We start from the raw sequence: 14,195 nt of genomic DNA on the forward strand, positions 1-14,195 counted from the left end.
AGGAGACAGGACTAGGGCGGGTGGGGCGGCCCCGGCGTGGGCCGCAGGCTGCTGGGGCAGTCTCGCTAACGAACATTTGTCCAGGGATCAGTGAGTGGCCAAAGGACAGGCTGTGAAAACAAGCCGAGACGGGAGGAGGTGCAGCTGGGCTGCTGGCGTGTGGGAGGGAGGACGGCGCCAGCGAGGCCTTCGCGTTTGCTTCCCATTTCCTTGGGAGCTGGCGAGAGCCCTCCCGTCGCCCACATGGATCACGAGTGCTGCGAGGGCTCAGGCACCAGGGGTTGTGCAGGTGGGCAGAGGCTTGGCCGTGGGGACCGGGCTGGGTCGCTGGGCTGAGCTCACACACAGCTCCCTGCAGGGCTGACCCTTGGCTCCCAGCCTCCTGCCCGGGATCCCCAATGCCAGCTGGGGCCAACTGGGCAGCTCCACCAGCAGCCGATTCCTCCTGTAATTGTGTTAGTTCGCTTACCAGCTTCAGGCTTTTTGTAGTTCCTCTGAGAGCAGGGGAGTGTGAGCTCAGGGCTATGACCTTCTTTAATTGTGTAGTCACCTCTGAAATGAGCCCAAGAACTTGCTTTGGCTCTCGTGCCTCCTGACAGGCACCAGGCTGAGGGCAGGGAGGAAGGCAGTGTGACTGACCGGGTCCTGGCACCAGCACAGTGGATCAATCCCTCTGTGGTACTGGCAAGCAGGAGGGGACAGATGTGGAGCTGAGCCCAGAGGGACCCCATCACCTTGGCACCGAGAGCAGCAGCTCCCCACCTGCACCATGGGGTGCCTTTTGCCAGCTGTGCTGAGCTGGGCCACCCCATGAGGGCACTGAGCATGGCTGGGTCCAGCCCTGCATCCCCCAAAGCATCTCCCCATCCCCTCCTGCCAGCCTCAGACAGTGAGGCTCAGAGCTGGGAGTCAGGCTGTTGCGGAGCAAGCCCACCCAGTAAAAGGCAGAGCTCTTTGGGGCCTCATGGGTGCCCCTTCCACCCTGGGCCCCCTGACCCCATGAGCTCACCCTGCTCTGCTGCTCCTGTTCTCCATGTCCTGTTTGTCTCGAGCAGCTGCTGGGACAGGCTTCATGTGGCCTCCTGCCCTGTCCCTCTGCCGGCACAGAGCCACCATTCAGATCCCCCCCGGGCTCTGCCCGAGGTCACCATTCCTGCATTTTTATTTTTACTTTTCTGCAAAATCAACCCCCTTGGCTCTCTGCATCCCCCTTTGTCTCCCACGAGGCTCCCAGACCCTGTGTCATGAGCTGGTGTGCTGCGAGAGGAGCCCGCCTGTCTGGGGGAAGGCAACCCTTGTCGGGGGAAGAGACACTGACTGCAGTGCCGGTCCCAGGGGTCCCCTGGGATGTCACTGGGATGTTAGGCTGGAGGGAGGGTAAGGGCGGTGAGCCCAGCATCAGGGTTGGTCTCTGTGGCTGGGCTCCTTGTGGACCCTATGTCCCCACACCCAGGGTCCTTGCCTGCTGCTGGCCATGCCCTGCAGGGGCTGTGTGAGCTCTGGGGTCCCCGGGTGTCCCCGCTGACTCTGTTTGATGAAGCGGTCAGGGCTGGCGTCAGCAGCGACCCCACGCTGGCCTGGAGCCCTCCCAGCTTCAGGAACAGCTGTGGCTGGGTCATGCTGAGCCTGCAGCTGGGAAAACAACCATGGAGGAGCCCCCACATGTCCCCCAGATGTATTTTTAGATGCTGCTGGGTCAGAGGCTGTCAGGGACGTGCAGGTGACTGTGGGCAGCATCAGGCTGGCAGCAACACCACACATGAGGCAGTGGGCAGGAGCTGCAGCTCCCCACACCTCGATGTTGACAGTGTTTCTCTGAGCTCTGATGAAGTGCCTGCTGGTCTAGGGATGACCACAGTGGCCACAGGTCCTGGTCACAGCCCAGTTCTGTTGGTGACAGTGAACTTGTCCTGGCTGGAAATGGATGTGGGAGGTTTTATTTTGAGCTGTTGACTTTTCTTTCCAAGTTCCCTCCAAACCCATCCGGGCTGCTCTCGCTTTCCTTGCCGAGTCCCCGGGTTTTCCCCGGTGTTTCCCCAGCCCACATGCGCCTGCCGGTGGAAGGCTGGTGAGCAGCAGCAGTGCTGCCTCTGGCACCGGCACACGCCGTCGGGGGAATTCCCGGGGTGATTGTGGCACCGCGGGACACGGGTGTGTCCGGATTTCCTTGCAGATGGCAAACGTGCCTGGATTTCCTTGCAGATGGCAAACGTGCCTGGATGTCCTTGCTCACCGAAGCAGCACTGCCCCAGCCCAGCCCCTGTGGTCCCTGGGGAATCCTAGCACGTGGCTGCAGGGTGGTTTGGGCCATTGTATCATGGGAGAGATGTGGAAACAGCTGGGACAGGATGGGGAACCGCCTGCACGGGCTGAGGAGTGTGTGGGGCCACAGGGAACTCTGGCCTGGGGAGCAAGGGGTGTCGTGGGGACAGCAGGGAGCGGTGTCCTGATCTGAGCAGGGGACAGTGGCAGCACAGGAAAGGGAATTCCTGCAAGTCCCTGCCCTCCTGGGCTACTGGCTCCCATCTGACCATGGCCCATTCCTTCTGCAGCAGCCAGGGGGGACTGGCCTCTCCCCAGCAGAGGAGCCCTCACGCTCCTGGAATGGGCAGAGAAGCTCAGCAGGAGAAGCTTCCCATCTGAAAGGCTGGGTCAAGCAGGGCAGGATTTCATGCTCAGTTCCTTCTGTCATCCCTTGCAGGAAGCACTCCTAGGAGCATCCTGTGTGTCAAACTTTAGATGTGGTTTTGGCTGTTCCTTGCCAAACACGGGAGTGTTTGGTTAGGGTTCGGCTCTTTGCAGGCTTTTTTCAGTTCTACCTCAAAATTTGCTCAAATCCAGGAGGAAGACTTCCTGGTTTTGCTTCCTATCCGTGCTGCTCCCTATAAAATTTCATTTCTCCTCATGGAAGATGTTCTGATTCCTCAGTGCTCCTCCTGAATGTCTTGACTGCTGGTCTGAAGTAGCCCTGTTGAGGTGGGGTATCACCATGGGAGGTTTGGGTGCTCATCCTCTGAAACAAGCCAGACTCAGCAAAGAGCTGGTGATGGGTGGCAGGAAGGATCATGGTGCTGTGGAGGATGTGAGTGGGGATTTGGCCTTTCACCCTTCAACTCTGCCCTTGGCTGCTTCTTTCTGGGCAAAAGGAGCTCTGGGCAAAAGGAGCTCTGCCCATGGGCTCCTGGCTCCCAGGGATAGATTGGGCTGGCACTGAGGATCACAGCCTGTGGATGGTGGTGGGTGCCTGTGGAACACGGCTCTGCCCGGGACGGTTTGTCCCTCTCTGAAGGCGCCATCCTTGCCATGTCCCTGTTTCCCTGCCCTGGGTCTCAGAGCTGACATTGACTGCAGTGCCACTTTCCAAAGCTATAGCCATTCATACAGGCCTGGTGGGCATTTGCTGGGCGTCTGCCAGGCAGCCTGTAAGTGACCTCACCAAAAGCTCGTGGGAAGAAAGGCGGAGGGGAACCGAGTGCACTGGTCTCTCCATCCCTGCTCTCCACGTGCCAGGTTTCTCCAGCACAGACACTCAGTGCCCTGTGGCCCCATCCCTTGGGGTCTCCTGGGGCTGCAGCACCGGGGGATGGCCGTGCCATGCCAGTGGCTCTGCTTGAGCAATAGCTGCATTTCACAACATCCTTGCTTGGCTCAGGGATGTTGCCTCTGGCAGCCAGGACTTCCCTGGATCCAGCATGAGATCTGCCTGCATCAGCAGCTGTGGGTTTCCTGTGCCTGGACCCCAACAGGAAATGAAAGTAACTGAATCATTTCTTCTTCCCTCACCTCTGTCCTGCAAGGAGAGATCAGCCAGCCCAGCTCTCCCAGCTGAGGGCCACAGGGTTGCTCCCCCCTTGCCCCTACCTGCCTGCACCCAGCTCCTGCTCCTGTCTCCAGCCATTGTGATGAGAGCTGTGACTTGTCAGGGCCCCAGAAGTGTTGTCTTTGGGGCTTGATCCTGGAGTGATGGATGTCTCCTCTTGTGCATGGCTGCTCTGGGCTGGAGCTCTGTGCCAGAGCCTTGGGGTGCAGGAACGTGTCTCTGTCAGGCTCTGCTGCCAAACCCAGCTCTGCTCCACTGAGCACCTGCTGCTGCTGCATGCAGGGATTGCTGGCACTGACAGAGAGCTGGAAACTGGGCTGTTGCCTCTCAGTTTCCACTGCCCCTTCCCTGCCTTTGATGAGAGGCACCAGCTGTGCCGCTGGGTACAGGTGCCACGGTGCCAGTGGCACAGAGGAGCAGGGCGGTGGCCGAGCAGGAAGCCCTGTGGATCTGGGGACGCCCCGCCTGGCTCCACACGCCTCCCTCTCCAGAGGTTCCCGTTTTGGCAGGGATATAAAGGTGGTGTGGGCAGGGAGAGCACGGCACTGCGGGAAGCCAGGATGGGAGTGCAGAGCCTGGCAGTGGCTTGCGGGGCACTGACCTTATGCTTGGCACTCACCACAGCCACCAACCCCGGCTTTGTGGTGAGGATCACCCAGGCAGGCTTGGACTACGGTGGGTTCTGCTTCTGATTTCTCTCCTTGCAGATGTGCTGGTGGCAGAGGGGTAGAGCTGGGCCCCCTGTGAGAAGTGCAGGGTCCTGGGGCAGGATGGGGCTTCTCAGCCATGGGTGCCCCTGTGGAGAGCACAGGGTCCTGCGTCAGGATGGGAGAATCCTTGGACGGGGTGCCGAATGCGCCATCGCCCAGGGCTTCCCCTTTTACATCCATCTGCCCCCTTCACCCCCCAGCTTGATGGAGCCCCTGCAGAGGGGACCAGACCTGTGGGGTCTTGGAGAGCTGCACGCAGGTGTTGAGGGAGGGGCTGGTCCCATGGCACATGTCCGGGCAGCTGAGCCATGAGCCCTGGAGGAGTGAGCTGTGGAGGAGAGAGGAGGTGGGGAGCTGCAGGGTAGGGAAGTGACAGAGATGGATGGGCCCTTTGCTGGTTTTATGGAGGCAGGCAGAGCCCTGGCTCCAGCAGAGCACAGTTATGGATTGAAATACACTGTGTGAGAAACAGCTCATTTAGCTGGCAGCTCTGCCAGCCGTGCGGGAGAGGACGTGACTCCCCTTCCCAGACAGAGGCAGGGAGGCATCAGCACCCACTGATGCTGTGCTACTCCTTAGGACACAGGCTCCATCCAGCTTTTCCTGCTGGCACTAAGCATGGAGCAGCCTGGAGCCTGGGACCTCCCATGCTCCTCACACAGTGCACAGCCTGGAGAGCGAGGACTGGGACCTCTTTCTCCTTTCTGTGGCCACCACCTTGCCCTGGGGCTTGCAAGCAGGACACCAGGCAACCTCATCTGGGTGCTCACAGGGCTGGCTCTGTAGAAGGAGACTAACTTTAAAGCCCACCTGAGAGGTGGAAAGCATCACCTGGATGATCCTTCCTCTGCATGCCCGAAGTGCGCTCCAGCTCCTGTGGCAGCGGTGGCAGTGATGCTCTCCCCATGTCCCTGCAGCCCATCAGCATGGAATCGCGATGCTGGAGAAGAAGCTGGCTGAGCTGACGCTGCCAGACATGTCGGGTGACTTTCGTGTCTTGCGTGTGGGAAAGGTGCACTATGAGCTCTCCAGGTGAGCCCTGCCAGCGCCCAACCCAGGTGATGGGCAAGGGGGGGGGTGGCAGAGACCTCCTGGAGCAGCAAGGAGCATCCTGTCACCTCCACAGCTCCCTGAGATGTTGGCCCTGTCCTTGGTACAGGCAGAGATGTTCCTGCTTCATCCCCTGCCCAAAGGGAAAAGGGAACTGGGGTGATGGTACTCTGGGTGTGGGTGGAGTTTGTGAAATCGAAGACCAGGTAGTGCAGGTGGCCTTGCCTGTAGGACTAGGGCCCCCCATCTCCACACAGAGGAGGAGCCCAGCCCCTGTGGATATCCCAGCTCCCTGCTGCCTCCACTCCTGCTGCACAGGTTTTGGAGCTGCTGCCTGGGTGGCTGCAAGGACCATGTTCCTAAAGGCACCACTCTGCTCTGTGTGTCCCTGCCAGGCATAGCTTTGCTGCAGCAGAACTGGAGCTGGGGCACTGCAGTGACTCCCCAGCTGTGTGCTCCCACCACTGTAACATAACTTTTCTTTTTATTCATTTATTTTTAGACTGCGCCTTCGCAGTTTCCACCTGCCCTACTCACGGATTTCCCCCGTCCCCAACGTGGGCCTGCAGGTTGCCATCTCCAACGCCTTCGCCGAGCTGGATGGGGACTGGCGGGTGAAGATGCTCTTCATGTGCGTGCCCAGCTCCTCCCCTCCCTGCTTGGGTGCTCACTCCGTGTCTCCCTCTCTGGATCTGGACAGGTTTTTCCTCCTCTCCCTCTCCTGTGTGTTTTGGGCAGCTGTCACTTTGCTGCCCCAGATATGACGGATAAAACAGGGTGGGAGGCAGGAACAGGACACATGATGGGAGAGCTGTGCATGGACTCTCAGGTCTCTTTTCCACCTCCCCTACTTGCTCTCACTCTCCTCTATTTAAAGGTTACCTCTCCTACTTTATGTGCCAGTGAAATTTGTTTTCCCTGAGTTTAACAACTTTCCCAGTCTCCTCTGGATGCACCATACAAGGAGTCTGAGTTAGACTGATCCATCCCAGAGCTGATTTGAGGTCCCTTCAGCAGGCCTTGGCACTGAGAAACATCCCTTTCTCATCCCCCTCTCCCTGCAGCCGGGACCACGGCTCATTTGACCTGAAGGTAGAGAATGTCTACATCAAAATCAGCCTGAGGCTGGGCAGCGACGCCACTGGGAAACCCACCATCAGCACCTCAGACTGCAGCACCCGCATCTCCAAAGTCCGGGTGCTCTTTTCGGGCAAATTTGGGTACGTAACTTCACTGGGAGATCTGGAAGCACTGTGTGTTGGCCCATTTGCTGTGGGAATGTAGCCCTGCCATTGGAATGTGGCCCTGGTGCAAGGAGTAAGATGTTGGCATATCTGAGCTTGCCTGGTCTTAAATCTGGCCTGAATTTCTCCTGCTGTGGCTGCACGTTTAAGGGGGTTAGGGGCGGTTAAGGCAGATACCAGACTTTTGTGGTTTACCAGCAGGTCTGTTTGCAAATGTAAACCCTGAGGCAAAGCCAGAAGTCAAATTGGTATGGGAACAATGTTCCCAAGGTCCCACATCTCTAGGGTAGATAGACATACTGGGCACATACTTCTGCAGCAGTTCCTGAGCTAGACACAGGGCTCCTCTCTGTGTTTCTCTGCAGGTGGCTTTACAACCTCTTCCACAGTGCTGTTGAGTCCAAGTTCAAGAAGATTTTGGAGAGTAAGGTACGTGAGCAGTGTAGGGCAGGGCTCTGCGTTTTTCTGATGGTCTTTAGCCCTCACTTGTAGCTGATGTGCTGGAAGGATTGGAGCAGATGCAGGGATGTAACTAGAACCAGAGCACAGGACTGTTGCCAATTTGGTGAAAACGGGCATTGCAGGCTCCATAGCATCATGTGTCTCAGGCTGAATTTGAAACCTGCAGCCTTTGCCAAAGCCCAATGTAATTGGTTCCTAATTAACAAAGACTTTTCTTTCCATGTGGTCAGTTAATTAGATCTTATGCCTCAGCCAAACTCATTGTAACAGAGGGAACCTGATCAGAGCTGTCCTTTAACCAGCTGTGCTCTTGAGGGCTTTGGGGAGCACTGGGGGGGAAACTCTCATTCCTGGATTTCAGACACTTGCTGTTTTGTTTTATGGAGGGGGGTCAGGGAGCCCTGGTACCGCCGCCTGGTACAGACACTGACATGCAGGAGACCTGCAACAAGACATGGAAACAAGCTGTTAGCAATAATTACTACAAGGATAACTGGCATGAGTTACAGCCTCCCTGGATGTGAACCTTGTTCAGGAAGGAGGCAGTTGGAGAACAGGCAAATCCCACTCCTGAGGCAGATCCCATCCTGCCCGGGCACTATTCCCAATACCATGTAGTGCCTTTCCCAAGGCCCCTGGGGGCTGGGACAGCAGATGGCCCGGCAGCAGGAGCCACGCTGGGACTCAGAGGCCTTTTCTGCTGTTCTGCCCCCTCGAAGGAGGGCAGCTCTGGGACTGTGAGGGGACCCTGCTGCCCTCTCTGCCTCCTCTGGGCACTCTCTGCCCCACACAAATTCCTTGGTGTCTTTGTGTGAGTGATGGTGCGAGGGGCGAGGGGCAGGAGAGGGAGTGCACTGCCCTGGAACCCCCTCTGCACAGCTCGGTCCCAACCCAGCCTGGGCAACCTGTGTCTGCCTCCTGCTCTCACTGCACATGCTTGGACACTCCTCGTGCCCCCAGTGCTGAGGCACCATTCCCGGGGAGATCCAGGTCACAGGGAAATCCAGGTCATGGGGAAATCCAGCTCACAGGGAAATCCAGGTCACAGGGAAATCCAGGTCGCAGGGAAATCCAGGTCGCAGGGAAATCCTGGTCACTGGGACCAGGGCTGTGTTTGCCTGTTTGCAGCAACGTCCTTGCAGGAAGCAATGGGGCTTTTCCAGCACAGACAGACAAATATCGCTGGGCACAGGGAAGAGCAGCAACCTGCTGTCTCTAAAGCCATGCCCAAGGCTCTGTCCCTCCTCCTCCCTGGCACTGCCCAGCCAGCAGCTTCATCACTGTCAGTGTGGTCACTGCCCCTCCGCAGTGCTGCATCTCGCCATCAGCTCTGTGGGCTCCATGCCTGGTCAGAGATGATGGCTGGATCCTGCTGGTAGTTTCTGTGATAATACAGCAAAAGCACTGGAAGGAGCTTTGCAGATTTTCTCAGCCACCTGCAGGACTGTGCCCCACAGTAAATTTCCTGGATTAAATCCCCACTAATGCCAGGGCTTCAGCTGGGTATGACAGCAGCAAAGGGATGTGCTCTTCTGTCCTGGCACGGAGTTGTAGGAGCTCAGGAAAGCTCAGCTACAGTGCAATCAGTGCTTCTGCCCCTGTAGGGTAGGTTAACCCCTTCAGTTGCTCTGCTTTGGCCAAGTCCTGGCAGCTCACGGTTCATTCCTGCACCAGGGAATGGTATAAACCCTGCTTGTATCTTGGACACTTAATGTGCTGTCTGATGAATGGAGACAATCATCACTGTGTACTCTTTTATTTAAGCAGGCTTTGTTAAGGAATAAACCCAGCAGCAGGCAGCAGAGCAGGGAGTGTGGCCTCGGCTCTGAGAGGGGGCTGTGACCTGGCTGCCCCTGCTCAGCTCCGTGGCCTTTCTCTCACACAGGTCTGTGACAGCGTGGCTGAATCTGTGCACAATGAGCTCCAGACATATGTCCGGACCCTGCCAGGTACCAGGGAGCTGCATGGGGGTTTAGGACCAATGTTTCTTAGCCTTTCCCAGCCATGAGAACAGCATTTTACCTTGTGTCCACTCCCTACCTCCTCGTATTTCTGCATCCAAGCTGGGAGCTGGGGAGGACCTCATCAGCAAAGACATGTCACTGTGCACTTTGTCTGGCTGCGGAGACCCCTCCAGGAGCTGTGCCCCAGGACTGGCAGGGGCTTGGGCTGCCTTAGCTGGGGTACCCAAGCCATTCCTCAGGTCCAGGAGTCGGTTTGCATGGCTGAAAAACAGCCAGGAGGAAAATGGGATTTTTTGCTTCTAAACAGAAGCAAGCACATGTGCAGCTGGTACGGAGCTGATGCACCAGGAAGCCCAGATGCAACACTGCCTGAATGCCAGTCAAGGTGATCTGCTCCCAGATTTCCCAGCCATCTCCCTCTCGCTCACCTCTCTGCCTTGTGTTCACAGTCACGGCCAAGATAGACGCCAGGACTGGGATTGATTACTCCTTCGTGGCACCCCCAGTTGCTACTGCCCAGTCCCTGGACACAGGCCTGAAGGTGAGAGGCTGCCCTGGGGACACTTGATTTGGCCGATGCTGTTGCCACAGGCGGGTGGGTAACGAGGTTTCGGTACCTGCTGCAAACGTTGTTTGCCAGCCCGGGTCAGCAGCTGAGCCCCACCACTATTTGCCCTCCTTCTCCAACTCTCTCCCTTCTCCCAGGGTGAATTCTACTCCCTGGCCCACCGCTCCACTGTCCCCTTCTCACCACTGCCGCTGTCCTTGCCCTCGGATCACGATCGCATGGTTTACTTCGGGGCCTCCAGCTACTTCTTCAACACAGCCAGCTTCGCCTACCACACGTCCGGGGCACTGGTCTTCGAAATCACGGATGCCATGGTGAGTGGTGCAGGAGGGATAGGGCTGGCCCCAAGCCCCTGGCAGGGATTCCATTTGCTGAGGAGCTCTGGTGGCAGCCAGAGGTCTTGGAGGACCCCCAGTGGAAGAGCTGGGGCTGTGGGATGAGGCCGGGCTGTTGAGCACGGCAGCGCGTGGGGACGGGTGGGCTCGCCAGGGGCTCTGCTGTGCCACATTGCCCCAGCGTGACAGTCCTCTCCCTGCAGATCCCGAAGGATGTTGATTTCCACTTGAACACCTCCACCTTCTCAGCCTTCGTTCCCCAGGTGAGCAGTCCAGCCCTGCCTCCCCAGAGCACCTGTACACAGAGGTGTTCTCCCCCAGCAGCTCAGGTTTGTGCCACTGTCCCCACTCTCTCCCTGCTTCCATGCAGCTGGAGCAGATGTACCCGAACATGCCAATGAAGCTCAGGCTGTCCACCCCCACTGCCCCATTCCTGAACATTGGACCAGGAGGAATCTCACTCAAGCCTGTTGTGGATGCCCAGGCTTATGCCATCCTTCCCAACTCCAGCCTGGCTCCTCTCTTCGTCCTCAGCCTGGTGAGTTCATGAACAACCTGCAAGTAGTGAGGCAAAGACAGAGTTAGAGTTGTGCTCAGTCCTGTTGCCCAGCTCCTGCCAGGGGAGGTGCCATGTGCTGTCCAGTGCAGTGGGGGTCCCCAACAGAAAAATACCCAAGCTGACAAATGCCACGTTTAATGCTGGGTGCAAACATGCCCCCGGATGGGCAGTGGTCCCGCTGTGTTTCAGCTGCTCAGAGCTGTTTCCTGGGTGTCCGGTTTGGGGTGAGGTGGGATGGTCACTGCTGGAGCTCTGTGCTCTCTCCCCAGACAGGGAATGTGTCTGCTGTCATCGACGTGAGGTCTGGCCACATAGTTGGGAGCCTGAATGTGGGCAGGTACAGAGGGGAGCGGCCACTGCTGGGCAGGGGGTGGCTGGGGGTGTTTCTGTTCTGGGCTCCCAGGGACAGAGATTGGGTGGGGAGGTCCCAGGGATGTGGACCTGGTGTGGAGGGAATGAGCTGAGGCTGGAGGGAGCAGGATCTGCATGGCCATCAGTGGGTGGAACTGCTCCCTCCACTGGGACATCCCTGCTCCCTCCACTGGGACATCCTCCACAGCACCGCTTCTGTCCCTGTGCAGGATCAAGCTCTCTCTAAAGGACTCTGTTGTCGGCACTTTCCAGGTAAGTTATCCTTGAGCATGACCAGAGCCCCCAGTATGGAGTTGAGAGCCTGCTGGGGGCCAAGGAGAGAGCTCATTGCCCCTGCCCCACAACACGGGACCTGGGGGTGCACTCAGGACCCCACACTGATCCTGCCTCAGCCTGCAAGGCTGGGAGAGGATGCAGAGCCAGATCCATTGCTGCTCTCACCCCCGCACTTCCTACCCTGCCAGTGTGGCCAGACAAGGCTGCTGGTCTCTGGCAAAGTGTGTGCTCATCCCGACTCCTCATCCCTTTTTCTTTTCCTAATTATCCTCCAGTGCTTGCACATCTCTTGTCCTGCAGGCTAAAGCTTTTCCTCCCCCTCTCCCCGCTCCCCAGGTGCGACTGCTGCAGTCCATAATGAACATCTTTGCTTCCGATATCCTGCTCCCCCGTCTTAACGGTGAGAACCTTCTGGGGGGAATGGGGGTGCTGGAGCAGCCTCCAGTTGGGTTGCTCCATTCAAGCGGTCCCAGCTCACTAATTAAATCCCTGTTGCCAAGGCTGATCCAGGGGTAAAAAGCCCACAGAGCGTGCAGGAGGTGGCTGTGAAGCGGTGGGATCCTCTTGCCACTGTGACATGCTCCCAGCAGCACATGCAATGGAAAAAATGAGCCCTATGCATATCTTAATGCTTTCCAGACCCTCTCCCCCACTCCCTGTTTCTCCTGCCTCTCCAGCAATTCAGGCCAGAGTGGGGCTGGCGGCTGGAGGGGCCCAGGGGGCTGTCATGGCACAACACGCAGCCCCCAGCCCTGCCGTGGAGCTTGGGAGGAATTTCCTCTGCCTGCCCTGTGAGCAGCAGAGGCAAGGAAGGGGCTGGGGGGAGGAGGTGGCTGCCTTCTCTGCGTGGCCAGTGCTCCCTTCACTCCCCTTCCCATCCCAATGCAGCTATGTGTTGTCTTTTCCAGCCCGGTTAGATGAGGGTTTCCCTCTGCCACTGCCCGACAGGATACGGCTCCTCAATACCTTCGTAAGGTTCCACCAGGTGAGTGAGGAGGAGCACCTGGGCCCAGCTGGGGACCATCCTGCCGCCCCTGAGCCCCTGCCAGCCACCACAGCCTCCAAATCCAGTTCCCACAGCCATGCTGGGAGGGAGCAGGCAGGAGGGTGATCTTAACAGCCCAGTGGCAAACCAGAGCCCTGCTTTTCCCATCTGCACGGTGGATGCCTGGGGCAGCATCACATCCTTCTCCAGTTCTTGAACCCGGGGCTTCAATTTCCCACGACACTTTTTATAGCATCTTTAGCAGCAGTGTCAGCCCCCAGCCCCCTCCCTGCCCCATGGGCAATGTCTGTTGGGACACAGCTGCTCCCTGCAGGGCATGGGAGCCTATCAGCCCCTGTGGAAGGAGCTGTGCCGGGTCCTGGAGAGCAGAGAGAGCCCCTGTGGTGGGGAGCCTTAGGGAAACCCCAGAGGGATGTCACCACAGTGGCTGTGAAATGCCTCCAGAGCCTGCCAGGGTGAAAATTAGGCACAGGAGCTGGCAGAGCCACGTGCCAATCCCATCTCCCTCCTGGGGTATGATGGGTGCTGGGGAGTACAGCTGCCAGGGCTGGTGTCAGTCCAGCGCTTTCTCTCTTTTTCCCAGAATTTCCTGCTGCTCGGAGCAGACGTTCATTTCCAACCTAAGGCATGAAGATAAGGCCATGAGGGACCTCCAGCACTGAAAATACCCCCTTGACTTCTTCACCTTTCCCTCCCCCTGGCCCTGCTGCAGGAGAAAAACACCACTGATCCTGCCAGTGTCCTGCACCACTGCCCTGGCCTGGACTGTGGCCAGGGGCAGCAGCACCCCCAGGGCTGAACCCCCTGTCCCCTCACTGGGGCCTTACCCAGTGCTACTGAGAGCTGAGGGTCCGTTGCCCCCAGCCACCCCCTCCCCTCTGTCCCTCCTCATCCCAGGGCCTCTGAGCAGCAATAAAGGCGCTGGCGCCAGGGCCGTGGTGTCAGTGTCACTGTCTGTGCCTGGGGCCACACCAGGCTCTCTGCACTGGGCCAGGCGGGAGTGGGAGTGGGAGTGGGAGCGGGACCACTGGGCTCATCTTGTTCCCATTGTCACAGCCATGTTGAGGCCCCGCAGAATGCCCGTGTCCTGAACATGAGCCAGTGTGTTCCTAGACAGCCAAGGCCAGTGGCATTTTGGCTTGTATCAGGAATAGTGTGGCCAGCAGGACCAGGACAGTGATTGTCCCCCTTGCAGTGGGCACTGGTGAGGCCACACCTCGAGTGCAGTGTCCAGCCCCTCATTTCAAGAAGGACATTGAGGGGCTGGAGCGTGTCCAGAGAAGAGCAATGGAGCTGGTGAAGGGTCTGGAGCACAAGTCCTGTGAGGAGCAGCTGAGGCAACTAGAGGGGGTTAGCCTGGAGAAAAGGAGGCTCAGGGGAGACCTTCTCACCCGCTACACCTCCCTGAAAGGAGGTCATAACCAGGTGGGAGTCGACCCTTTCTCTCAGTCAAGCAGCAATAGGATTAGAAGATCTAGTCTTAAACTGCTCCAAGGAAGGTTTAGGTTGGACATCGGGAAGAATTTCTTCGCAGAAAGGGTGATTAGATATTGGAATGGGCTGCCCATGGAGGTGATGGAGTCACCAAATCTGGAGCGCTTAAGAAAAGACTGGACATGGCACTCAGTGCCACATGGTGGTGTTCCGTCATAGCTTGGACTTGATGATCTCAGATGATCTCGATGACCTTTTCCAACCTAAATCATTCCGCAATTCCGCGATTTCCGCGGCGGTGCCGCGCGGCAGCGGGGCGGGTCCGGAACGGCGGCGGGGCGGAACGCGGCACCGAGGGGCGCGGAGCGGCGGCCGGGCCGCTTTGTCGGCCCACC

At 58.2% G+C, this 14,195-nt stretch overlaps 1 protein-coding gene across 1 annotated transcript; it reads left to right on the forward strand.

Moving 5' to 3' along the window:
• Positions 1-4,347: 4,347 nt before the first annotated feature.
• LOC135423501 (bactericidal permeability-increasing protein-like) lies at positions 4,348-13,298 on the forward strand. Its single transcript, XM_064673783.1, has 15 exons — positions 4,348-4,495; positions 5,448-5,562; positions 6,083-6,211; positions 6,645-6,800; positions 7,190-7,253; positions 9,172-9,235; positions 9,700-9,791; positions 9,956-10,132; positions 10,357-10,416; positions 10,524-10,691; positions 10,982-11,049; positions 11,294-11,336; positions 11,697-11,760; positions 12,269-12,345; positions 12,950-13,298. The coding sequence occupies exons 1-15, from the start codon at positions 4,381-4,383 to the stop codon at positions 12,995-12,997; spliced, it is 1,440 nt and encodes a 479-aa protein (XP_064529853.1). The 5' UTR covers positions 4,348-4,380; the 3' UTR covers positions 12,998-13,298.
• Positions 13,299-14,195: the final 897 nt, after the last annotated feature.

Source organism: Pseudopipra pipra, chromosome 17 (assembly GCF_036250125.1).
Source record: "Pseudopipra pipra isolate bDixPip1 chromosome 17, bDixPip1.hap1, whole genome shotgun sequence".
Taxonomy (NCBI): domain Eukaryota; kingdom Metazoa; phylum Chordata; class Aves; order Passeriformes; family Pipridae; genus Pseudopipra; species Pseudopipra pipra.